The sequence below is a fragment of the Colossoma macropomum genome, unplaced genomic scaffold (genome assembly GCF_904425465.1).
Source record: "Colossoma macropomum unplaced genomic scaffold, Colossoma_macropomum, whole genome shotgun sequence".
In the NCBI taxonomy this organism is placed as follows: domain Eukaryota; kingdom Metazoa; phylum Chordata; class Actinopteri; order Characiformes; family Serrasalmidae; genus Colossoma; species Colossoma macropomum.
The window spans coordinates 30,102,215-30,127,686 of record NW_023494788.1 but is presented as its reverse complement, the minus strand read 5'-3'; the positions used below and the strand labels follow the sequence as shown (position 1 = coordinate 30,127,686).

At 39.7% G+C, this 25,472-nt stretch overlaps 1 protein-coding gene across 1 annotated transcript in view; it reads right to left on the bottom strand.

Moving 5' to 3' along the window:
- Positions 1–25,472, bottom strand: part of gpc3 (glypican 3) — a 219,749-nt gene that overhangs the window by 179,516 nt on the left and 14,761 nt on the right. Inside the window, exon 2 of the mRNA XM_036569138.1 lies at positions 14,186–14,347. Within this exon, the coding sequence (XP_036425031.1) occupies positions 14,186–14,347 (162 nt within the window). The remainder of the gene's footprint in view (positions 1–14,185; positions 14,348–25,472) is intronic.

Sequence of the window (25,472 nt, the reverse complement as noted above, 5' to 3'; positions counted from 1 at the left end):
GTGAAAGGAACATGGCGGTACACTTCTGATGTGGAGATTTCGGGTGCAGACATACAAGCGTAGGTGGGTATTAGAGCTGATCTGCATAAAAAACGAAGAGGTGATGAGCACTTGTCCCGTAATATGTGATATTTGCCCTCAGCCTCGAGGTGTTCTCTCAGCTTTGTCTCTGGGGCTCTCTCTCTCTCTCTCTCTCTCTCTCTCTCTATCTCTCTCTCTCTCACACACCATCTGCTTCCTCAGGACCAGAGCTCCAATCTCCTGCTCGACTGCCTCACTCTCATTCACAAACCACCACCATCCAAACCGGCTGCTACCTCACAGAATAATTGCTGCACCACAATTAATGCAACATTCCTCATGGATTTCTTAATAGCCAGAGAAGCACCTGGTCTGAGAGTAGATGAACACCAGTGCGTTTGCTTCAGGATTAATGCAGGCTTTAACACACACAAGGCCTTAAAGGAATAGTTCAGCAAAGAAAAAACTCATTTACACAATTTTCCACTTATCCCAGATAAAGTTGATCGATCAAGACATGCTTTTTTGCTTCTTTAGTTTAGCAATGCAACTACAAGGCTGACGTTGCTAACAAACACTAGAAGTTAACAGTCACCCAAGTCTTTTCCATAAATACATCCCAAAAACTTCTCTCAACTCGCTCACACCGCTTTCACATCTTCATTAAGATCTCGCAGACTTGCTGATGTGGTGTAGAGCACAGTATGAGGCTGTTTACACCTTGTATCCACATGTGATTTTGGTGTTTGGATACGTTCAAATTTCAGGAAAGTCAGGTAAAAACACACCAATGACTGATTGTGATCAGATTACATTCGGATCACCCAAACCACACTCAGAGGTGATGAGAGATGGATTATGTGTTGATGTGATTTTTTCACAGGGAAGTGGGGATCAGTGGTGGATCGTGACTATTAGAGCTAGGCTTCCATTTCTGGGCTATAAACGTCAATACTCGGGCAAAAACGAGGAAAAAACACCTGACAATGCTAACTTCAGCTGCTGCTACAGTTTTGCCTGTTCTAGATTAACCACAGACATTTAAAGCTTTAATAGACATTTCATGTTTTGTTTAAAGCTTGTAAAAGAAATACTAACTAATATTTTACCTTCTAGCAGTTTTACATTAGCTACTTCAGAGCCCTGACAAAGAGCTAATGCTGTCTTCCATTTGTAAGAGCTGATTGAAACTCATTGATGAGGTTTCTACTCACAATCAGTGACGTATCTAGGACTTCCAAAAGGCCTACAGTGACATTTTATCTTGCAAAACAAGGCTGCTTTCATAATTTCTGTTGTTTCTGTGCAATCTTAATGAAGACTTGTATGCAGTTTGAGTGGGTTAAGTTTCGGGGGTGTATTTACAGAAAAGATTTGGGTGACTATTACTAAGTGTTTGTTAGCAACATTAGCCTTGTAGCTTCAGCACTAAACTGAAGAGGCAAAACAGAAAACGTGTCAGCTGTTCAACTACATCTGAAGAAAGTAAAAACTGTGCAAATTAGATTTTTTTTTCTGCACTATTCTGAAATATACAAGCTTCAACTAACTAACAACATGACTGAATGTCTGTTCTCCCGAGCAGCAGCAGTGTCACTTCATCTGCTCAAGGGAAATCCTCTACTGTACTCCCTGCAGGTCTCTCCTGCTGATAATAACAGTGCGGTGTTGGGCTAAAATAAGGTCCTACTACATCACAACTCTGTGTATATCAGGAAGCTCAGTAGCTCAACCAACTGCAATGTGCTCAGACCAGTTATTACTGCCACTTTACTATTTAAATATAATTACATAATTACATAATAATAATAATAATAATAATAATACATAGTTATATAACAAAGTATATGTACATTCAGTTTAACTTCTGTCCCTATCTGTAGCAATTCTAGAGTCTTTAAATTTTAGTCTAATTTTAATGTTTGTTTCAATGTTAAAATATTCAACTGTCACCGACTGCCATGAAAATATAACATGTATTGTCACCGTCAGAGCAAAACTTCACATCCCTAAAAAAGTAACTTTACAGGAGAATGAAAATAACTTAACTTTCAGTGTAAGATAATTTAACAGGATTCTATTCTGAGTCATTTGGACCACTTCAATTGGTCAGTTTATCATGAAATTTTGACACAAAAATTGTTTTCTTCCAGCAGCTACGAAATGTAACTAGCAGTTACAAGAAAACTGAACGTAACATGCGGCGGTACGCGGACAAGAAGAGATTTAGAGAGCACTGGTGTGAACAACTTCTCATTTTATTTCAAGACAAAGCAGTGCAGCTCATATGTAAACAAACCATTAGATTATTAGTAGAAGTTTCTCCATGTATATTGGCAACATGCAGAAATGTAAAGGTTACAAGATGCTAGCAAGCTATTGTGTTTTTTTGGCCCTAGATCCATCACAAGTATCACACACCAGCATCCTCAAGACAAAAAAGTTTCAGCACTGCTGGTTTAGATGCTCATCTTAGATGAAGTGCTTAAATTAAAATTAGATATTTAAATAGTTATTTTTTGAGAAAGAAAATGAATCATATCAGTATCAGATGATACACAAGGTTTCAATACTGGTATCTGAAAAGAGCAAGTGCCACTTCTAGTTTACTTTAAGCAAAGCAACAGTCTACACATGACAAGAACTGCATCAAATTCAAATAATAATAAAACACATTTTTTTCTTCTGATGAACTAAAATGTGGTATCAGTTGAACATTTTCACACTTTCAACAGAATTCTGCTCGTGTCATTGAGCCAGGAGTGAGAAATAATTAAAAGAACCTAAATACTACATTTTGTATTTTAGTCTTCTCTCTGAGGTCCATTTTTGCATTTTTGACACTTAAATGGTTTCTTGCACCAAAAAATAAAATAATACATTTTTTCATGACCATTTCCAACCTTTCTTTATCTCTCACATTAAACAGGCTGCCTTTTTACTGCGCCTTTAAGAGTGATATATGTAAATGATGATCTGTTCTGATTGGCTGCCCTGTACTGTGCCTCTTTCAAAAAGCAGTGCAGGCTGAAACACTCCTTATAACATCAGCATGAACAGGTGAATAAGTATTTGTTGTATTTTTGTGACATCAGAAAAACAATATTTTTTTTCCTTTTGTTTTAAAGTATAGTCCTTAACAATGTTTACATAATACTTCAAACTCTTATTAAAAAAGTGAGTCAAATGTAAGCAGAGCATGCCATAAGGGAATTAGGAGGGTTAACAAACCAGGGTTGACAGGGCTTTGTTCAAGAAGTGCCTTCCATAATCAGGCTAACAAACCTGGCTCTAACATTCAGATGCCTCTAAAGACTTTGAGTAGCTGGATCAGGCGAGTTAGATTAGGTTTAGAACTAAACTCTGCATGGGGACCGATGTCCAGGAACACAGCCAGTTAGGCCTTCCCACTTTACTGAATGCACAGCCTTTGTAGCAGCTCTTTAAGCCTTTCCACAGCACAAAACCTGAAGAGAGAGAGATCGCTTTGAGGCTTACACTGAGTAGACCCATCTCTGCCGAGACTTTACACACTCAGGGGAGCGCTGAAGACCCTGCAGTGGCAATCTGCGGAACACACTGCAGCTACAAAAATAACCATCAAGTGATTGAGTTAGAAAACTAATTATGAGTTGATTGAAAAAGATGCCATAATGGCCGGTTTATTCACGCTCATCAGGAAAAAGATGCACAAAGGGCTTGTTTGCGAGATGACGCAGCCGCCTCTACCGTCATTAGGTTATTAAATTTGCCCCAGGCGGGGCGTAAACAACTTCAGACGGCTTTTGCGGCTGCTTCGGCTCTACGCCATCCAGGTCATTATTGGGTTATGGCAAAACTTCGGCAGAGAACTAAATTGCTCCACTGAGATTGTAAGGGAGGCACTATTAAACAGGAGAGCCTAGAAAGGAGAACAAAACAAAATCCAAAAATAAAGCTAAGACCAGAGTAGAGTTGAGTCATGCACTAACGAGAGTGTGAGAAAAGAAGAACATGCAGTGGATAAGGGTTAGGGTTAAAGTTCAAGTCATTAAATCTTGCGGGGCAAGAGAACATCTCTAATTGCTACAGTGTAATTGCTAAAGGTGATGCCTGACTTGTGGAGTTCACGAACTGAAAGAAATAAACAAACACGGGCCAACCTTTATGGTTCACCTTCACCTCTCTAAGAGTTTAACAGCTATTTCAACAATCACTGGCCACTTTAATAGAAACACCTACCATCAACGTGCACCTTGCCTGTGTCCAGTTACAGACAGTTGTACGAAAACGTTTGAACACAATCAAATTACGTTTTATCGGTTTTCTAATTGAAAATAAGTTAACACATCCTCTACAGGGAACAAACTTATATATGGCATTTTTCTACAAATTTTAGTGCACAATTTCTATTTATTTGTCAAGTTCAATCAACACTATATGGACAAAAATATTGGGACACCTACACATTATACCCACAGCCATGCTTTTATGGACCTTGCATTGTGCACTGGCGCAGAGTGATGCTGAAGCAAAAAGGGCCTTCCCTAAACTGTTCCCACAAAGTTGAAAAAACAGAATTGTCCAAAATGTCTTGGAATGCTGAGGCATTAAGATTTCCCTTCACTGGAACTAAGGGGCCTAGGGCAACCCCTGAAAACAACCCCATAGGCACAACAGAGGATAGGCTCTTTGCGCTTCAGCACTCACCAGCCCCACTCTGTAAGTTTGGTGTTCTACCACTTTGTGGCCAAGCTGTTGTTACTCCTAGATGCTTCCATTTCACAATAATAGCACTTACAGTTGACAAGGGCAGATCTAGCAGGACAGAAATTTCACACACTGACTTGTGGCAGAGGTGGCATCCTATGACAGTGCCACGTTCAAAGTCACTGAGCTCTTCAGTATGACCCATTCTACTGCCAGTGTTTGTCTATTCAGACAAACACAGGCAAAATTTTATGTTTTGCTATTTTTTCCCAGTCTGTTAAATTAAAAGCAAATAAATTAACAGAATAATTATGAGTGCACAAACTTCTGCACACAACTGTATGTTGATGCACAATTCATATTAGCCATCCGCTTGCCCCACATCAGCGGTCAGTTTCTAACCTCACAACTGCCAGAACTGGATATTTTTGGGTGCTGCTGCTTTGTTGAGAACAGTTCACCACCTCAGTAATGTCTGGTCAACAGCAACCCTGTGGTCAGACACAGACCAGTGATGAATGGAGTATAGTGGACGTCAAGGATATACTGTGCCAAAGGAATATGAGCAAAAGAAAGATCCAAGCCAATGACACAGACAGTGTGTGGGTGAATCAGTCTGACAGTCTGTTTCTTAATAAATATATGTAGCAAAACTGAGTCAGTCGTGTCTGTGAGTTGTGGCATCACATATTTGCATCATATATTATTTTATATACCCGCTTTGTGTTGTCTATCCTCCTGGCCTACCATCTTCCATTGTGTGTGCATCCTTCTTATCTTTGCTGTCAGAACTAAACTTTGTATCTCCAAAAAGGGTAACTTCACAAAAGAAGGAAAAACTATTCCAAGCTTCTAATGGACATTAATGTAAAAAGGTTTTGTTTCAAGTAACTCTGAGGCATTTCTATTGGTCCATTCACCATTGAATTTTCACACAAGGTATAGAGCATCTGAAGTTTTGAGACTCTGTACAAAAAAAAAATTAATGTATAGTTATTTTAGATTCAGTTAACTTAAAAAATCGATTTAAAAATAATAAAAATTAAAGTAGAATGTACAAACGTTTAGAAGCCCTTCCAGTTGTAAAGCAGGCATGTTGGGCAGGACAATAATTGTCATTAGAATGGTCAGCTGATGACAATTCCATGAGTTTAATACACTTTCTGACTCTTCAAACCTTGTACTAACACTCAGCATCTATGGGCTCCTCTAAGCAGCTGGATAAGAATCTGAAAATGAAGCTAATTGATGCCCACAAAGCAGGGAAAGGCTAATAAAGGATGTGAATTTTTAATATCATTAACAAACTGCAGTTAAGGGGAACTATGGAAGTCAAGGCAAGATGTGGAAGACAAAGAAAACTCAGATATAACTGCTTATACACTGACATCCCAAAAGTCACAGGATAGAAACTAGTATCGTGTAGGACTCCCTCTAGCCCGGTAAAGTGCAGCAACTCGGCATGGCATTGATTCTATAAGCAGACCGAAGACGTCTGGAGGGATATTGAGCAATGCAGTCTGGATAGTCACCCACAATCCTGTAGAATTAGTAGGTGCAGGATCTCGGGTGCGATTGGACCTCTAGACCACATGCCATAAATGCTCGATTGGGCTCACACTAGGCAAACATGCAGTCACACCATTCATCGGAACTCTCCAGAATGCTCCTTAAACCAGTTCTGGACAACTTGGGCCCAGTGGCACCATGCATCCTGTTAGAATATCCCATCATTGTGGTGGTACATGAAGTCCATGAAGGACTGCAAATAGTCACCAAGCAGTGAAACATAGCAGTCACTGATCAATGACGTGTTTAGGCGGACCAGTGGACCCAACCCATGCCATGAGAACACACACCACACCAGTATGGAACCAATACGAGCCTACACAGTGCCTTGTTGACAACTGGCACAAACCCTATCATCAGCCCGAAACAATTGGTACCATGTCTCATTGGACTGCGCCACATGTTGCCAGTCTTCTAGGGTCCAGTTAGCAACCTCACAAGCCTAGGCGAGGCACTGTGTGCGGCGTCGTGGTGTTAACAGTGGCATTGTGGTGGGTCTTCTGCTCCCATATCCCATGGAAGCTTAAGAACACTGCACTGACCAGCGGGATATGCGTGTGAGGCCTCTTGCCTTGAATGCGCCAGAGTCACTTGTCTGTTTGCACAATCATTAAGCACCCGTGGATGGCCACTGCGCTGTCCACTGTGGGTGGTAATGCCTTCTGTGATGCATTCCCAGTACAAACATGACACTGTGGATTGAGGAATGAGTTAAATGTCCCCACAACTTCTGAAATGGAATGTCCCATCCGTCTGGCACCCACTATCATGCCTCTTTAGAACTCTTGATAATTCATGTCGCCTTGCCACGAGCACACTGGCCAGTGTTCAACCTCACTCACAAGATAACACCTCACAACATAAACAGGTGTTGGCATTCCCAAGCTGTCCCCTGAGGTAACGCCACTTCATAATCAACTTTCACATATCCCATGACTTTTCGCACATCAGTGTATGCTGACCAGAAAGGCAAAACCTGGACTGGTTAATCTTATCACACACACTGGTCTGCTGTGCAGCATTGCTTGCATAAATATAATCTGCATGGGGGAGTCATCTAAAGAAACCTTGTCTGTGACCTTATCACAAAAGTCAACATGTAAAGTATGCAAAACAACATCTAGATAAGCCAGAAGCATTTTGGTAACAAGTGCTGTGGACTGATCAAATACAAAAGGAGCTTATAATTAATAAACATGTGATTTGAGCAAAAAAGAAGAAGAATGGATTTTAACCCAGTTATCTCCCCAATTTAGTCGTTGCCAATTCCACCCACTAGTTAGGACTCCCCCAATCACATGATATTATCAAAGCTAAGAGGTCGAAGGCTAACACAGGCTTCCTCCAAAACCTGTGAAGCGCCACCGCTTCTTTTCGAACTGCTGCTCACGCAACGTCATTGGAGAGTTGAAAGTGCTCGGAGGAAAGCGCCAACCGCCAGATCTGCTCCGTCAGCTAACAGACGCCTGTGCTGACTAGCATCGCGTTAAGTGATAGGGGGAGAAGGAGGGGAGATCCCACCCACCCAGAGAGAGCAAGGCCATTTGTGCTCTCTTGGACTCCCCGGTAACGGATGGCTGTAGCATCACCAGGGATCGACCTCACAATCTCCTGATGATAGGGCCAACGCTTAGACGGTTATGCCACTCGGGAGGCCCAAAGGAGAAGAAATTGATGAAAAGAACACCTTGCCAGCTGTTGAGCACTGGGAGGAAATAGTATGCTTTGGGGTTGGGTGGCAGCCAGTGGCACAGGAAACACTGCACGAGAAGATGGGAAAATGCATTCCACTATATCTGCTAATTCTAGAAGCAAATGTGACACACTCAGTAATATGAGGTTGAAAAGAAGCTGGATTCTACAACAACACAAAATCCAAAATGCCTCAAAGGCCACCATGAACCACTTCAAGAAACACAAGATGAAGCTTGTGGTCCTCACAGTCCCCTGACTTGAACATCAATGAAAATCAACCGTAACTAACTACATATATATATATATATATATATATATATATATATATATATATATATATATATATATATATATATATGTAGTTAGTTACGGTTGATTTTATATTATATTATAAAATATATATAAATCTGTAACTTGTTTCTTGCTTCTCCTACCTTCATTAGTTAAACCTAACCATATTATGTGTACCATATTAATGATGAGTCGTTATTTAGAATTGCCTCAAATCACTTTTGTGTGATTCAACTGAATTAAATGAGTACATATCACTCAGTCAAGCCTTTTAGAAGCTAATTCACATGGTTGCATGGAAGAAAGAAAGAAACAGGCAAAAAAGACAAAGAAAGAAACAAACACACAAACAAAGACACTGTGCAGCATGTACAAATCATGTCTGTTCAGCTCATTGTTTATCTTTTCCTAAATTGTTCTCTTTTATAATCTCCACCAGCCTTTATATCACAATAAAGCACTCCATTATCACAGTGAATAAATCAGGGTTTAGAGTTCAACAGCATCTCTGTGGTCAGAAACTGACTAATGACAAATGAGGTGGAGGGTGGTTGACAAATTGTGCATTGCAACAGATGGGCTCTGCGGCAGTAGTCATCAACTCTCCTTCTGGAGGTCTACCTTCCTGCAGAGTTCAGCTCCAGCCCAGAATCAACACACCTGATCCAACTGGTCAAGGCCTTCTGAAGAGTCTGATAAGGTGTAGCAGATTCAGGTTCAAACTTAAAGTTGCTGGAAGATCTACCAAAGGGGGTTGGTGACCACTGGGCTACAGTCTCTGACTGTACACCTATACAGCAGAGCTAAAAGGCAACTTGTAAAGTGGCCAATGAGTGGAAGTACAAGGTAGATGTTTACAATAAAGTGGATGGTGAGTGTTTCATATCAGCACTGTTGGGACAAAACCTTGTACGTCCTTGTTTTATATTTTTCATTTTTTTGACATTTAAAATTGCTAGCTGCCCTTAACATGGGTCAAAATTTCATAATGAATGGAATGAAGAAAACACTCCAAAATTACTTGAAATATATAATTTCTCCTTTAACTTCCATTAAAAGATAAGAGTTTTTTTTCCTTCTCAAGAATAGTTGCAATCTGGAGATACAAGGTTTTGTTCCAATAGTGTCAATATACATGTAACACAGACACTTCAAGAATAACAGTAAAATGTATTTATTTAGCATTACATTAGGATTACAGTGGATATTTAGAAAACTACTGGTAAAATAGAAATAAAGAGAAGTAAGGCCAAAATAACAATAATAATATGTAAAATGTAATATATAACAAAAAAGCATCCAATAAAACAACGGCAAAATAAAATGATCAAGAAATAAACATAAAATAGAATAAAACCTGCTAAAGTGAAAAATATATTTAGTTGTTTTTTAATCACTGATTTAAAGATGGTGACAGATATTTATTGGTAAAGTGTATGGATTGCGATGGACTGGCAACCTGTCCAGGGTGTATCCTGCCTTCCGCCCAATGACCACTGGGATAGGCTCCAGCTCCCCCCCCCCCACGACCCATAAGGGGCTTAGAAAATGTGTGTGTGTGTTTCAGATCTTTGGTAAAGTTCCGTTGCTCATCAAAAGGTACTAGATCTTCAGTGCTTGTGAAAGGGCACAGCTGTCATTAGCAAATTAGATGGAGGGGGGGGGAATAGAGGATCTCAGTACATATGTCCTCTTAAGTGTTTGCACAAAGAACACAACAGTAATAACTATTTATGGCCTACGGTACTTAAATATAAAGTGAACTCAGATGCCAAGTCTACTAAATCTCTGCTTTACTTACTGTTTACTGATGGCTTCGGCTTTAAAATCCTACTGAGTGTGAAAATGGACAGCTTTCTTGACCAAGCAGCTCCCAGCAAGATGTCTGCTGGCCACAGAACACAGTGGTGTTGTGGTTGTGTGTGTGTGTGTGTGTCTGTTCCACTGTGTCATTATACTCACAATTGTTTGGGGGGTTTCAGTAGGGTCCAGCTTCTTTTTATGTGGTAGAAATGCTTGTTGTCAGCAGCTAGGCACTGAAAGTAGTGCTGACCTATTGCATGTGCTGTTTTATTTCTCTCTTCCTTCCTCTTTTCCCCTTTTTCTTATGGTGGACTCACAGAGAAGCTTACCCAAACATGATACATACAATACAGTGCGCTGTATAGCTGCCCACCCTTCAAAAGGTGCCAGATTCCTACTAACATCTCAAATTACTGTGTACAGATTTAGTCGTATGCAAAATACTTTTTGTTTTGTTGATCTAAGTGAAACTGAATACATGCCCTCTACAGAAAACACATTTCTGCACTTTTTAATGCAGGATTATTATTTATGTTTTATGTTTTTCCAACACGTTAAACTCAGCAAATAAACAGAAATTGTGCACTAAAATTTGCAAAAACATTTTGCCGTGATATCTAAAATCCCATCTGATTTCACAGTACCCAACCACTAACTTCACAATTACATCTCATTCTTGTGTCTTGTGTTTAAGTTCAGCTCTGGGCTCTGTACACTTGACAAGACGGAATGTTATTGAATAAATTCTGAGAGGCGCTTCTTTCTGAACAGTACACTCATCAAACACGATCATCTGAAGTATTGTTAGTTAAAAAAGCCAACATGATGAGATGCTCGCTCCCCATAATTACACTGCTTGCAATGTGAGCACTGTTTTGTTTTCCCTTTTATTCATTCTTTCCTTGGTATGCCTTTCCTTCTTTATTTTCCTTTCTTTCTTTCTTTCTTTCTTTCTTCTTTTCTTTTCCTTACTTTGTTTTCTTTAGCGCTTTCCTTCTTTCCTTCCTTCTCTTTTTCCCTTTCATTTTCTTTGCTTCTTTCCTCCTTCCTTTCCTTTCCTTTTCCTCCATCCTTCTACTTTCTTTACATTACATTTGATTCTATTACATTATATGACTCATTGCTGAGAAATGTTGATTTTAGAGGAATTTTCTACACTAGATGGCACAAAACAGTTCAAATGGGAATATTTGTGTAACCTTTAACACTTGTATCACTACAACATTAATTCTTAGTATATTTCTTCTTTTCTTTGTTTCTTTTTGCATATACTTTTAAACTTGCCTTTCAAGCACTATATTTCCTTTGGGAAAATGTAAATCCAGTCTCTGTTTTTTGACTTCCACTCCAGTCTATATGTTCATTATGTTCCATGTTGCCCAGCTGTGTTTGGAAGAAGGTGCACAGGTTGTCGGCTGGAGAGTGTCTCTCACTTGTTCTCTCATACATACTCACACACACACACACACACACACACACACACACACACACACACACACACACACACACACCGTCACGCAGACACACACAAACACACACACACACACAGAGAACCCTGACAAACTCTTTTGGGAGTGGATTTAGAGGGAGAGAAAATGGAAAATCCGACACAACTCTCCTTTTATGTTACTGTGTTTGATATGGGGATTACATGTTAATTTGTTTTTTAATGAAAAAGAGAGGGTGCGAATTAGCCATGGAGCACTGTCCCTAAGCAGCCATACGCAGCCCAGAGCAGCACCCTAAATCTCCTCTGTCCCAGCCACAGGAATTAAGCTGTCTGTCAACCTGAATGATGTATGGAGTCCAATAAAACCTCGCTGATTAGGATTACTAACTTCACTGCTGAATGTTGTAGCATTTCAGTCCTTATCAATTAAGGCCAGTGAATGACAACCCACGAAATATGATCATATTGCACAGCCTACTCATTCAATAATGTGATTCACATAAAACTTTCTTTTTTAAAAACCTCTTTTTGAGCACCAACTATTACTATTTTGAAATAAAAAAAATAGTTGTGTGCTTCACTGTATTGATAGCTTTAAATTCAGTCACAGATCATTCAGTCAGTCATTAATCAGGAGTGAATTTATGTTCACCTAGAGAGAAAAATACGCCTTTATACTTTAACATGTGCTGCATGGTGTCACTCACACTACCAGCATAGTTTAAAATACCTTAATGTTCTTTTGTCAGAAAAAAAGCTGCTAACGGTTATTTTAATACACAGAAAACATAAAAGTGAGCGTATGTGACAGGTCGCACCCTTTCTCCATACTTAACACAGCCACAGTGACTCCCTCGTTCTAAATATGCCCAAGAAAATAAAGCGCAGAAAACTGGGGTACAAATCCTGTGAAAGCGTGTCCTCGTTGAGCTTCCACAAGCTTGGAGCACGAGGCTCCTTTTTCCAGGTGCTCCTAATTAACTAGGTCAATTGCAGGCATAAACGTTGCTTGAGGCCACTGTGGAAGTGTGGGCCATCAAAGACTATCAGCACTCATGTCTGATTATGAAGACCTAAGCACTGGATATGAACATCTCTGTGGAATTAGCAAAGGGAGGAAATACATGTACTGTGAATGAAGTACGATTAACCATTCATCAGGTTTGAAAAATGTCTGTGATTAGCAATTATGAGGAGAAAAGAAACGCTTTCCGCAACGCCTCCTGCACACAGGCCTCAATCAATCAAGCCGGAGATGCTTGTTTAGGGCGTGAGGCCTGTGCACAAGCAACCAGTGCGAAGAAAAGAGGACACGGCATAGCTAAATCTAATCTAGGGAGCCGAAAAAGCGAGCAGCGTGCTCGGGAGAGCGCCATGATGCAAGCGACTTGTCACCGGATCCGGCGAAAAGTCCTGGTGACACAGCCTCTTAACTTTTGTGATAGTTTGACAAAGTTGACTTCAAAGGGAACGAAGCTTCGGCACCGTTCGGAGGCGGCGTGAGAAAGCCAGGTTGGCTCAGGGAGGGGCAGCAGGGGCTGATGGGAGCTTGGTACGAGAGAGAGAGAGAGTGCGAGAAGGGAGATGCTGGAGTGGAGAAGGGGGAGCCCTTTGATCTGTGGCACTAGCAAAAAGTACAAAAGGATAAAAAGCCATGGGGAGAGAGGAGTGCAAAAGATTGCAAACAAGGCTCACGCTCTATTCCCCATGGGATGGTGCTGGGGAAAAAAAACGACGAGACAAGAGCAGGATGTTTTAGAGGTTCTTGCGGCCTGCTTGGGGAGTTCTTGCAGGGCCTCTGCGCTGAAGCAATTAGCATTGAACCACCTTCCCGAGGAGACGGGGGCCCAGTCACCGCCGCTGTCTCTAACGCTGTTAGCGTAAAGCAATTAGCAGAGGCAACCCACTCAGGCCAAATAATGCAATTCGTTTAACTGACAACTCAGACAGATCCATTTATCAATCAAAAGCCTTCCTCTGCCTGTTGGTAAGCTGTTGTTTCTCCTTTAGCAGCTTAACACAGTTAGAACCTGTACTCAGCTAGACGGTGGGTAAATTAGAGGGGAATTCCACCAACCTTTCAAAATTTCTGTATAGTTAAATGGTTAAGATGTAAACAGTCATTGAGAGTGGTTTCTCCTTTCTTGAGAAATTTGCCAAGTCAGAATTTTTCACAGTGGTGGTGATGGGAACCAGATGTCTGAAGAGTTTAATGCCTTTAAAAACTACCTCCCAGAGAGCCATTACATAAAATGGTTATGAATAAGCTGCCTGATGCCTGAAACATTGTTTTACGATAGTTTTGAGAAACATTTTTTTTTATCTTTCAGCAGAGGGATACATGTAGGGCTTTGTAAGACAAAATACCATTATCATTACCCTTATCAACATTGCATATAAAACTGAAGACGTGTAGGTTCTCTGGTGGTTTTGGAAGTAAAATGGCTATATGTTGTAGAAATTGCAACACCTGATTCTTATCACCACCACTGTAAAGAAATCTGGGTTGGTAAGTTTCTCCTCATTTAACTATTTCACATCATACCATGCTGAATGAGTTTACTTACATCACAACCACAGAATTCTAAAGAATTTTTGAAAGACTGGTGGAATTCTCCTTAAATGCATGGTCCCTGGCTGCTGGCGCCATGCTCCACAGGGACTGACCTTGAAAGAGTGCTGCGTTCTGGATAATGAGCAGTTTGAGCTGGGCGCTGCTGGCCTGCAGACCGGACTCCATGTTCTGCTTAGCAGTGAGAAGGTAGCGCTCCTCCATTTTGCGCGAGCAGCAGGTGAGGCCCTTCGGCTGGCAAACCTGCAGGTCTGACCCTGAGAGAGAGAGAGAGAGAGAGAGAGAGAGAGAGAGGGAGAGAGAGAGAGAGAGAGATTTGAATACAATCACTCAGAAAACAACAGAGTAAATAGACACCGCTGCTGTAGTATTCCGCTGAATCCCCCTGAGACCATGTTTGCCTAATGAGTTAGGATAGCAGAAGAGCAGCAGCAGCAAATAGCTTGTTTTTACAGAGCCAATTGCTGATATAACCTAAGAGGACCTGACATCAAATCACAGAGAAAGGTGTGCTTTACAACACAGCAAAAACAAATATCTGGGACTTAATTGAAAAGAGACATTTAAATCCTACACAAACAGACATTTCATCTCCTCTCCCCCAAGAGAGACTCATGAGACGTGTCAAAAAGAAATAATAACAAATAATAGAGAAATTCATAACTACGTTCTAGTAAATATATATCCAGAGAATAAAGTGATGAGACTCATACTTAATTCTGATATAAACCTTTATGCAGCTTGTCTCAACTGAGACTAAAGATTTAAAACTGAGTTGCATATCTTAAACAGTGTTAGCGTTACTTGAATAAGGCTAACAAATACTGAAATAAAAACCTTATGTGTAGCATAAAGATTAAAATAAAGATTAAAAAAATGAAGGATTAAAATGGGTCACCAATTACACATTTAAGTGCAGTACAGAAGAAACACACAAGTTTCAAAAAAAGTCCTAGTCACAGACTATGAATAGTCACATACTCTCTAACTAACCACCAACCAGTACAAGTCATGTAAGTTTCCTCCCTTTCAGTATGATTTACAGTTTTGTAAAGAAAGTGTTCACTCTTCAAAATAAAAGTTCCAAGTGGTACCAACAGGAACCAAATAACTCTTAAATTGTTCTTAAAGGAACTCACAGTGGGTCTTCACAAGCTGATGGTTCTTTAATAGGTTTGTTATTAAACCTCAAACCTAAATGTCAAAGGAAAAACAGGAGTAACCAGACTAAACAATGACCAAATTCCATTTTATTGTCTTTTAAACTCAAAGGCAAAAAACTTATCAGATGTTAGGTAGCTGCTGTGCAACTTATCACATACATAAATAATGTTAGCTTGCTTTGCATGTATCTAGCCATTTAACAGTTATATATATATATATATATATATATATATATATATATATATATATATATATATATATATATATATAATATTAGCTCATTAACTCACTAGATACTGTTCTGAGGTTGCATAGTGCAAACAACTTCTGATGTTACGTTTGAAATGTTAACGGTCTAAGAAACATCACTTGATTTTTACTCAGAAGATCCACAAAAACCAACCCAAACATTATAAAGCACCCATTATGGTTGAAGAGAGTGATACTTAAGCAGATAAATGCATGAAAATACTGGGACAAAAGACACCCTCTCTGTACGTTTTACTTGAGCAAAAAGACACACTCTCAATTTATGCTAAGTTATGAATTTTACAGCATCTTTACATTTTAAATGGCGAACAGATGGACGCACACAGGGCAATTTAATAACATCCTATTTCATCATGGGAGGTGATGAATTAAGGAAATAAGAAAACTGTCTTTATGTACTGTTTTGGTTATACACATTTGTCCTGAAATCAACAGAGAATTCTTATACACACGCTGGCCACTTCATAAGATTCACCTGCCTTGCATCTACACTCATTGTCCGTTTTACCAACTCCGCTTACCATTTAGGTGCATTTTGTGGTTCTACTACAGATTGTCCATCTGTTTCTCTGCACAGTTTGTCAGCCCCCATTAACCAGTGGTCAGGACCACCAAGCAGGGGACTGGTGGTTCATTCTCAGCACAACAGTGGTAGAGAAGATAAGTTTATCTTCATAAGCCTTGCTGACTCCTTTCTTATTAGGTGGGGACCGTAAAGTTCAATATTTGTCTTATAACTCCGAATTACTTTGTTCCAGAAGTCTAGATGCTGTTTAGTGTATTACAAGAGGGCTGTTTTGTGGTGTGGTTGCAAAAATAGCTTTTTTCTGGCTCCACCACGCAGCCTGTTTCTGTTTACGTATCTCCTTACTGTACTCTCTGAAACAGCCACCCCACTTGGTTTCAGAGAAAACTGTATTTGATTAGAAGCTGCTAGTGGGTTTTATTATTCTACCTGATCTTGGATTGGTATCCATAGAACCACAGGTATTCCATTTTATCATCAGACTTTAAATAGTGCTGATTTGCATTTTCAGATCTTTTTATAACCTTTTTCCTAATTTATTCTGCTTATAGATTCCAGTAAGTTTACTTTGTCCAAAGTTTAGTGTCCAGCAAATTCAGAGCAGTCTTGGACCAAATATACCAAATAAATTTCCCTCAAATATACAAAACACACTTTTTAAATAATACAAACTCCAAGTAAAGTTGTCCACATTTACATATTTTATTGTTTCTGTAGTCAGATAGTGGGACGAGTATGAAACAGTGGCTGAAACGGGGCCCTTTAAGACTACATGTTAACCAGCAGTCACCTGGGTTCGATTCCCCAGCTGGGTGACCAGGGTCCTTTCTGTGTGGAGTCTGCATGGGTTTCCTCCCACAGTCCAAAGACATACAGTCAGGTGAATTGGAGATGCCTCAGTGTGTGTGAATGTATATGTCTGTGCCTGCCCTGTAATGGACTGGCAACCTGCATGTTTCCTGCCTTCTGCCCAATGAGCGCTGGTATCCAGCACCCCCCATGACCCAGCAGGATAAGTGGCTTAAAAAGTGTGTGTGTGTAACTGCAATGTTGCCTGACAAATTTACCACAGACATAATTTAAAGACAACGGCTGTGCTGTGATTTTATCTATATTTACATGTAAAATATCACTCAGAAAGAAAGTCAAAGTGACAAATCCAGCCTCCATCTGGGTAACAAACCACAAGAAGGATGCTCCATTTTCAGTGTGACAATGAGTGATAACACAGTGATAAGTCAAAACAATCAAATTAAATTGTTTAGATTAAAACAAAGGAGGAGCAAACAGCATTGATTAGTCATTGATCCTTGGCAACACTCTTCATTCACAGCTGCCATGCGGACTGAATGTGCTGCACCGCCTCTCTGCCACTCGCTGATCAGAGCAGATGCAGAGAGAGGTGTGCCTTTCACCCACGGGGCACTACTGGCAACTCCCTTCTATGCAAAGCAGCTAAGGTTTGCCCAAAATGTCACTAGATTTGTTGCTAGGTGCTTTTTTGGAAAACAAAAAAATGGCTAAAGTCGCTAAGTTGCCAACTTTTCTCTTCACCTTCACAGTGATCTTAGTGAACCTGAGTGCATATTAACAGGCCCAACATATGAGGGTAAAGAAACTTTTGACTGACTTATTTCACTTATTACTATAATTAATATACTGCAAGCAAATGTGATGATAAATAGCTGAGCACTATTACTAAATAAAAGAAATGTGTTTTGTATGATCACTCACCATTCTTCAGAATGGTAAATGTGGTAGGAATTCAGCCAGGGCTGTGTAAACTTATGAGCAGCATTGTATATGGTAGCTGGACCCGATAAAATGGACAAAGAGTGTAGACACAAGGTATGTGTAACTAATAAAGTGGCCATTGAGTGTACAGTTCTTTTAAGAGAGAGAAAGATGGAGGAGGCCTATAGCCTAGAGATCAAGCATCATTTGATCTTACCAAGCTTTATGTAACATCTAAAGAGTTGTCAGTTATTTGTAGCATGATGTAAATGAGATGTGCGAGTGTGAAGTTTAAAGAACTGAGCATATATCAATTAAAGGATTTTCTTAGGAATATACTCTTATGCCAGGAACCTAGGAATTTTATTAGTGTAGAAGGATGTTTTAAATTACAACTTCTTATCAGTCTAAATATCCAAATATTTGTAGGCAACTCCATATTCATTACAGCTTCATGGTGCACATATTATGCCAAGAGAACTTGAAAGAATCCAGAGTAGCATGTCCTTCCTTCATTAAGCAGAAGTCTTAGGACCCAAGAGGATTTCTGCATCAAGTTAAAACCTTTCTGATTTTTTTCTCTGGCACAAAAGTCTCAGAGAGATCCAAGAATAAATCACTGTGTCATCAGAATAAAAATGCACTCTACTTTTTCAATTAATTCATCAGCCTCATTAATACACAAAGGCCCAAGTATAGATACTTGCTGAACCCCATTTGCGACTTCTAAAAAGTGAGACTGTGCACCATTTGCATCAACACACAGGGGTCTAATTGTGAAACAAAAACATGCGCGGGTTGGCAGGAGTCTCACCCAGTTCCAGGGATTGTGAGTTCTGTAATGATCTCTGGACCTCACTGGGGAATAGGGAAGACAAACACAGAAAGGCTGAACAGGCCTTGTGAAGAAAAAAAAAACAAGACAGCAAGTCCTGACTTGTCATGATTCTGTGGTTATTTGATTTGAAGAAAATAACTACCGCGCATTCAAAACATGCTCTGCTGTCCTAAAAGGAGGGGGACCAGTTCCATAGCTGTGGCTAAATTTGTCCAGTTGATACTGCCAGTGAGCTTCTAGCATTTAAATCAATTCCAGCTTGGAGACAGCATTCAAACTGCAGAAAAATAATAATGTGTCAAAACAATTAGATCAGAGTTCTTATTTTCTCAAAAGCACATGCAATTCCTCAAACTACATGTGAAGAGCAGTGGTGGACCAAGTCTAATGCCCAACTGTAAAGCTAGGGCTGGATTATGCAGTTTTGTGGCCCTAGGCTATAGAAAAATTTGAGGCCCCCTATACAAAGACTTTATGTATCATAAAACAAGTATCTCCAAAATGGCAAGGCAAAAACATTCTTTAAATGTAAGTTAATGAAGAAAGTCCATTCATCATGAAAATATAAAGAGCAGCTGCCATGTCGAAATGATGTACAAAAAAAAAAATCAACAAACATTAAGATACTTTTTTTCAGACAGCAATGAAATGCTACATAAAAATGATGACATCACAACTGGGTCACTGAGTGAATTATCAATTTTGCACACAAAATTGCAAATCCATCATTACACAGTTTAAAACAGTCATTTGAACCACAGCTCATAAACGTTTGCATGTCAACCTGTGGTTCTCAAAATCTCTTCACTCTGTGTCCACTCTCTGCTCCATATTCTTCATTCATAAAAGATGTATCGCATGAAAAAAGAACATTAATCAGCATTTACACTATCACTGCCATTTCTTTGAGCGTCTTAGCCATTTACATTTATTGGAGCCTTTGCTTGTGCTCTGCGTGCAAAATACCCCCTGGTATTTGAGGGGTCCCATGCTGGCTGGCTACTCCAGCATTCACTGATGTTGCTAACTCACTCACCATAGCTGTGCTGCTTCAATGGCAACAAAATGTTTGGTTTAACGATCTTTGGAAAGGCTTTCTTCTAGTTTGGTAATGCGCTCTTCCACACATTAATTGAGATCTTACTCATCTCCTCTTTTGTCTTTGGTTTGAGAAATGAGTAACAATTCACTCTTTGAACCAATCTCTTGTTTTCAGATTCAAAAATATGCAACGGCATATCGTAAAGTTTTACTGTGCTGCAGTGCTGCGGAGATTAGCGTTTACCCTCATCTAATGCTCTGATTTCAGTTCATGAAGGCCTTCGTAATTAGTTGATGAGCTGAATCAGGTGTGTTTAATGAGGCAGCATGCTGAAGTCTGCAGTGTTTTGGCCCGTTAGGACTGGAGCTTGACATTAAACAATGGGGGCTAAACAATGACCTTTCCCTGAATTTGTATTTGAGCATGTATTTTTCCCTAACAAACAGCATAACTTTATAATACCTTTATTTTCAGGGAAGCCCAGGGAATTTTGATTTTGAGACATTCAGGGGGTCCAAACGGTTTTTTTTGTATTTTGCACCTCACTTGTGCCCTGCGCAGAACTATTTTTTTTTAATTCTCTGGTGCAAGGCCTCCTGCGCTTGGGAGGCCCTAGGCTCGATCCTATATAGCCCATACACTTAATCCACCCATGTGTAAAGCATTTAACATGTTTTTCTTTCCTAACCAGCTGATTACTTATCATTGATTCTAATAATATGCAGCAACAAAACAATTCAGATTAATTTTTACATTTGTACAACAAAGATAACGTAAAATCATTCATTTGAACATGTAGATGTCTGACATTTCTTGAGCAGGAAATAATGAATCATAGACAAGGTATCATTAATAAGGTGATGGATTACAGTCCTCAGGAATAATGATATGGTAAAAATTCATACATTTAGGTATCAAGCAATGGCAAATCACACAGGCAATTAGGGTTTGAGGTATGCCATGATTACAGTTTGTAGTTTGGTAAACCATCTAGCTGGAAGTCATACATCATTAACTGAAAACATCAACACTTCTGAGCAAGAACAGAAAAGAGAGATGCAGGATGGATTGAAATCTGTAGTTATTAAGGCTAATGAATGAGTGAAATAATAAATTGTGATTAAATACATTATTTTGTGTAGCTCACATTTGTCTTACACTGTTTGGCCAAAAGTATGTGGACACCATGATCATTACCATTACCCACCCCTTCCCTACCTTTGTAGCCATAACAGCCTCCCCTAACTGTAGGTTCATACAATGAAAGTGTTACTGCATTACTACATGCATTCATGTGAATGTACCTATTGTTTTAACCAATAAGTGTACATATCCTATATGGCATATATGCAGCCAATGGCATCATTCCCACCATGGTCGTAGCCTCTCGCTCTTGTTCATTCAGCTTGTGGATTCTTGTTACAGTGGAGGCTCTTGAGGGGAACTGTAGCTTTCCACTTTGTGATGCTCTTGCTAGTTTGCTGTTCATTAATTTATCCATAGGTCTACCACAAAAACCATCCAGCTTAGTCTGCCAAAAGTAGTTTACATATTGCTTTAAAAGCCATTTAAAAACGGTATTTGAATGGGAAGTCTGCAATTGCCAATTCCATCATCGCAACATATAGCATGCAGGCAGCTGGGTTTCAGTCTAGACTACTGTGGGTGGTCTGAGCAAACTAGGAAAATGCGTTAACAACATTAAACAAATTTGTGGTGCATTAACATGTTTGACCATCCTAACAGTTTAGATTGTATATCTGACAGCCTAAATTCAGATTTTACTGCTTTCAAGGAAGCTCAAGCATCTGTTGGAGAAGCTGAAAAAAGTCCCCTGTAATTTGAACACTGCCTCCACAGAATTACAGAACTTATTACAGGAGTTGGTTTGTTTCTTGTATATCATATCTTTATCCAATTGAAGAGCCTTGTACTCACTTTGAAAAGTAAACCGATTTCATGATGCATTTTGGCCCTCACACTATACGCTGAAGTAGACCAAGAGTGTCAGATTGCAGTCCTGGAGGACCATGGCCCTGCTCAGCTTTCTGCCTTCCCTGTTTTAACAAGCTCTGCACTAATTATGAAATACTTCCTGTGCTGAATCAGGTGTGTTAGTCTAGGAAAAAACGTGCAATGTTGCGCCCTCCAGGACTGAAATATGACACTAACGCTGTAAATGGCAGTGCAGAGAAGGCTACCACAGTCTACGTGTCATTTACACCAGCATGAGTTGCAAAGGTATCAGGTTCTAATACTTGCAAAAAGCAACTGAATCTGACAAGCCAAATCTGGACTGAAGTTCCATGGAAATAAAAAAGCACCCCCTTTACCTTGGTAAAAGAGAGAGCGGCATCAGAAAACAAGCACGTTAACAGGAACATCTTGCAAAATGGATCACCCAAATGACAGCGGTGACAGGTGATTTGTTGGCAGCGCCCGCACTGGCCATGGCTTCTGAAGGTTATTTGACAAAAGAAACATGATTGGATTCGCTAGGTTCCATTGAAAGAGACAAACTGGGGCCGGCAACTCTGAAAGTTCTCATTAAGCTTCAGTTCATATACTGCATATAGCACTCAATCAGACAGTGACCCTGTCAGAAGGATTTTAATCTACAAGTGTGAATCGAGAGGCTGCTAGAAAAGGATATCATCTGGCTTCTGTGCAAAAAATCAAGGATGCACAAACAAATCAAATCAAAAGCCAAGGTCTGTATATGGAATAAAAGGCAGTGAAGCAATTAACGCAGAAAGAAAACCTCTTTTCTGTGACCTAAATTTGATCAAAAGGCTTGTTTTCATTTATTCATACAATATCCCATTTCATAAATGGCAATAATTCATGAAGTGTCCCCAAAATGAATGGGTTTGTAAATATCGGAAGGAAACAAGGAGTGATATTTCGACTGCATGATCTAGAAGACTACATGGAAGGACTAAAACTCTACATGAGAAACAAGAAAAAAGAGAAAAAAACGAATCTGGCTCACTAAAACTCTAATGTGCTGTGACAAACTGCTTCTCTATCTCAATAATCTTCTGTGGGTGCAAAGAGCATCTCTTTCCAGAACAGAGCTGCTAAACTGGAGGCAGGTGAGCTGTTTGTGTATGGGCTGCCAGAGGGGGTGGAACTGGCTTGATTGATAGCGCTGTAAACAACCATCAGAGGTGTCACACTTCTTCAGCGCACACATAGAAGGGGAAGAGAATGGCGATATAAAGATGGGGTGAGGGGCGCAGGGGAGGTGAGCAGGCATGACACAATTTGGGGAAAGACAAAAAGGTGCTTTGTATTCGGCAGGCTGTTTGCAGCACTTTAGAAAAAAAAACATCATAGCTGCTTATAGTTAGGTATCAGATCATAGAAGCCACATGGGGCTGCAGTGACACAAGATCATCAGCACAAGTGCCTGATACTGACAGACGCCAGGCATATGTATCAACTGCAGGCAAAGAATGAAGAAGTCTAACTGATGAAAACAGATTATTCAATGAATAGTTGCAAAATGCATGCCTGACTGAATGGCTGACATTTGCTCGGAAGTATTATGTGACTCCTAGAAACTGCAGCTACTTAACTACACTTTGTATCCTTATGAAGGAGTCTCAACAATTAACAATTAAGTTAGCACCAGTTTTTAAAGCATTTGGCACGTTAATTATACAGTGCAATAATTCTTTGCACCCTTTGTAACTGAACTTGAAAACTGAAAACTGTAGTTGATCAGCTCAATCTCACACTGAAAATCTGAGAAAAATCAAACCTTTCACTGCAGTAGGACATCATGTGTGTCATAATTCTTGGCACCTTTGCGTTAAGTACTTTGTACCGACATTACAGCTCTTTTCCTATACTGCTAGATGAGACTGAAGAATATAGAACAAGCAATCTGAGTCCACTCCCCAATATCTCCTCCAGGGTCCTCTCTTTTGGATGCTCCTCTTCAGCTTACACCACAGGTTTTCAGTGAGGTTTAGATCAAGGGACTGGGCCATGGCAAAAGCTTGATTCTGTGGTCACTGAGCCATTTTTGTGCAGATTTGGACACATGTTTTGGATTATTATCCTGCTAGAAGATCCAACCACAACCCAGTTTTAGCTTTTAAGCAGAGGCAGCCAGATTTTCATTTAAAATCTCTTGGTACTTCATGGAGCCCATAATGCCATGTATCCTAGAAAGGTTCACAGGGCCTTTGGAGGAAAAACAGACCCAAAACATCATAGATCGTCTATCATGCTTAACAGTTGGCAGGATGTTCTGTTCTGCATAATGATCCTTCTTTTTTGCTTTGCTTGCTCTATTTTTTGTCTCATATGACCACAGAACCTGGTTCCAGTCAAAGTTCCAGCAGCGTCTAGCGTCTAACTCCAGACACTCTAACTCTATTAGCGTCTAACTCTTGGCATTTACGTTTCTTGTTAGATAAAAAAAGAGCTTATTTCTGGCACACCTTCAGAATACATTATTGGCATGAAGACGGCAACTTCATTGTAGTTTTGGAGACTTAGTGACTCCAAACCATGATTCTTGGAGTTTTTGGAGAGTTTTCTTCCTTCAAACCCTTCTCCTCACTGTGCATGGCAGTAAAAAACACATGTCATTTTCCAGGCAGGTTCACTACAGCTCTAGTTGTTTGAAATGGCTTAAATATTGTTATAACAATGGAAATGGGCAATTTCAGGCACGTAGAGATTTTTTTATAGCTGTTGCTAGATTTAAGGTCAATACCAATGCTAATATTTGTATTTTCTCCATGCTGATGAACAACTAAACGACTCTGTATCGCCTCATATGTATACCCTAGTGAAACACAAAATCATGGATGACTGCTTAGAAGTTCCAAAACACCCACGTGGACTTGGGGCTTATGTAATTGTGACGTATGTGGTCTTCTTAAAACTTTTTTTTTTTGACTAAATTTACTTCAATTAAGGATTACATGTGAGATTAAGCTACTTAACCACAAAAATATTTTTTATGATTTATTTTCACCCATGATTGCCAAGAGGACCAATGATTATGGAGCCGACTGTACCTCAGTAATTTAATAATCAGTATTTTGATTTTGACTCTTTATATTGACTATAGTGCTTCTTTAGTTTAGCACTGCTTTTATTGTCCAACTGTATTGTCCTTGTTTCAGCTTATGGGTACATTTAAATTGTTCTGTGTTATCTTTAGAGCACACTCTAGTAAATGTTTAACACCCATCTGGTTGATGTGGCAATAAGGTATTGATTTGATTTCATTTAATCTCATTTGATTTCTAACTTCTGTAAGGCTGAAAGCTCACTAATGTAATATTTCTGGCCTAACATTTCACAGAATCAGTAAGAGCTGAATGAAAGAGCAGATACTGAAACAAGAACACCAGTGCCAGTCTATCAGGCAAGTGTACTTAACTTTGCAGGGCTAATTTCGTTATTGATTGGGGGGCTTTAGCAGAGCAAATGTAGCCCTAGGCTCAGACAAACACTGAGAAGATTCAGAATTCTAAATCTCAGCAATGATCACTAGAGCAGGCCTGAATCTATAACTGCTGGTGGGCATGAATTTGTGCAGGCAAAACAAATAATTATCAAACCATACAATTCTGTCCCACCATCAAGCAGCCATCAATGTGACCTTAAGTAAGCTATATGAACCTACATGCTCCGGGCATGTTATGGCTATAGCCCTCCGTCAGTTTAATGGATGCAAAGTACATTAAGTAAGTCGGAAGGTGTAAAAGACAACAGAAGACTTTAACTTCATCCTTCTTGCCCTTCTTTGTCTTACTGTGTTTAAAGTACTGATCAGATGAG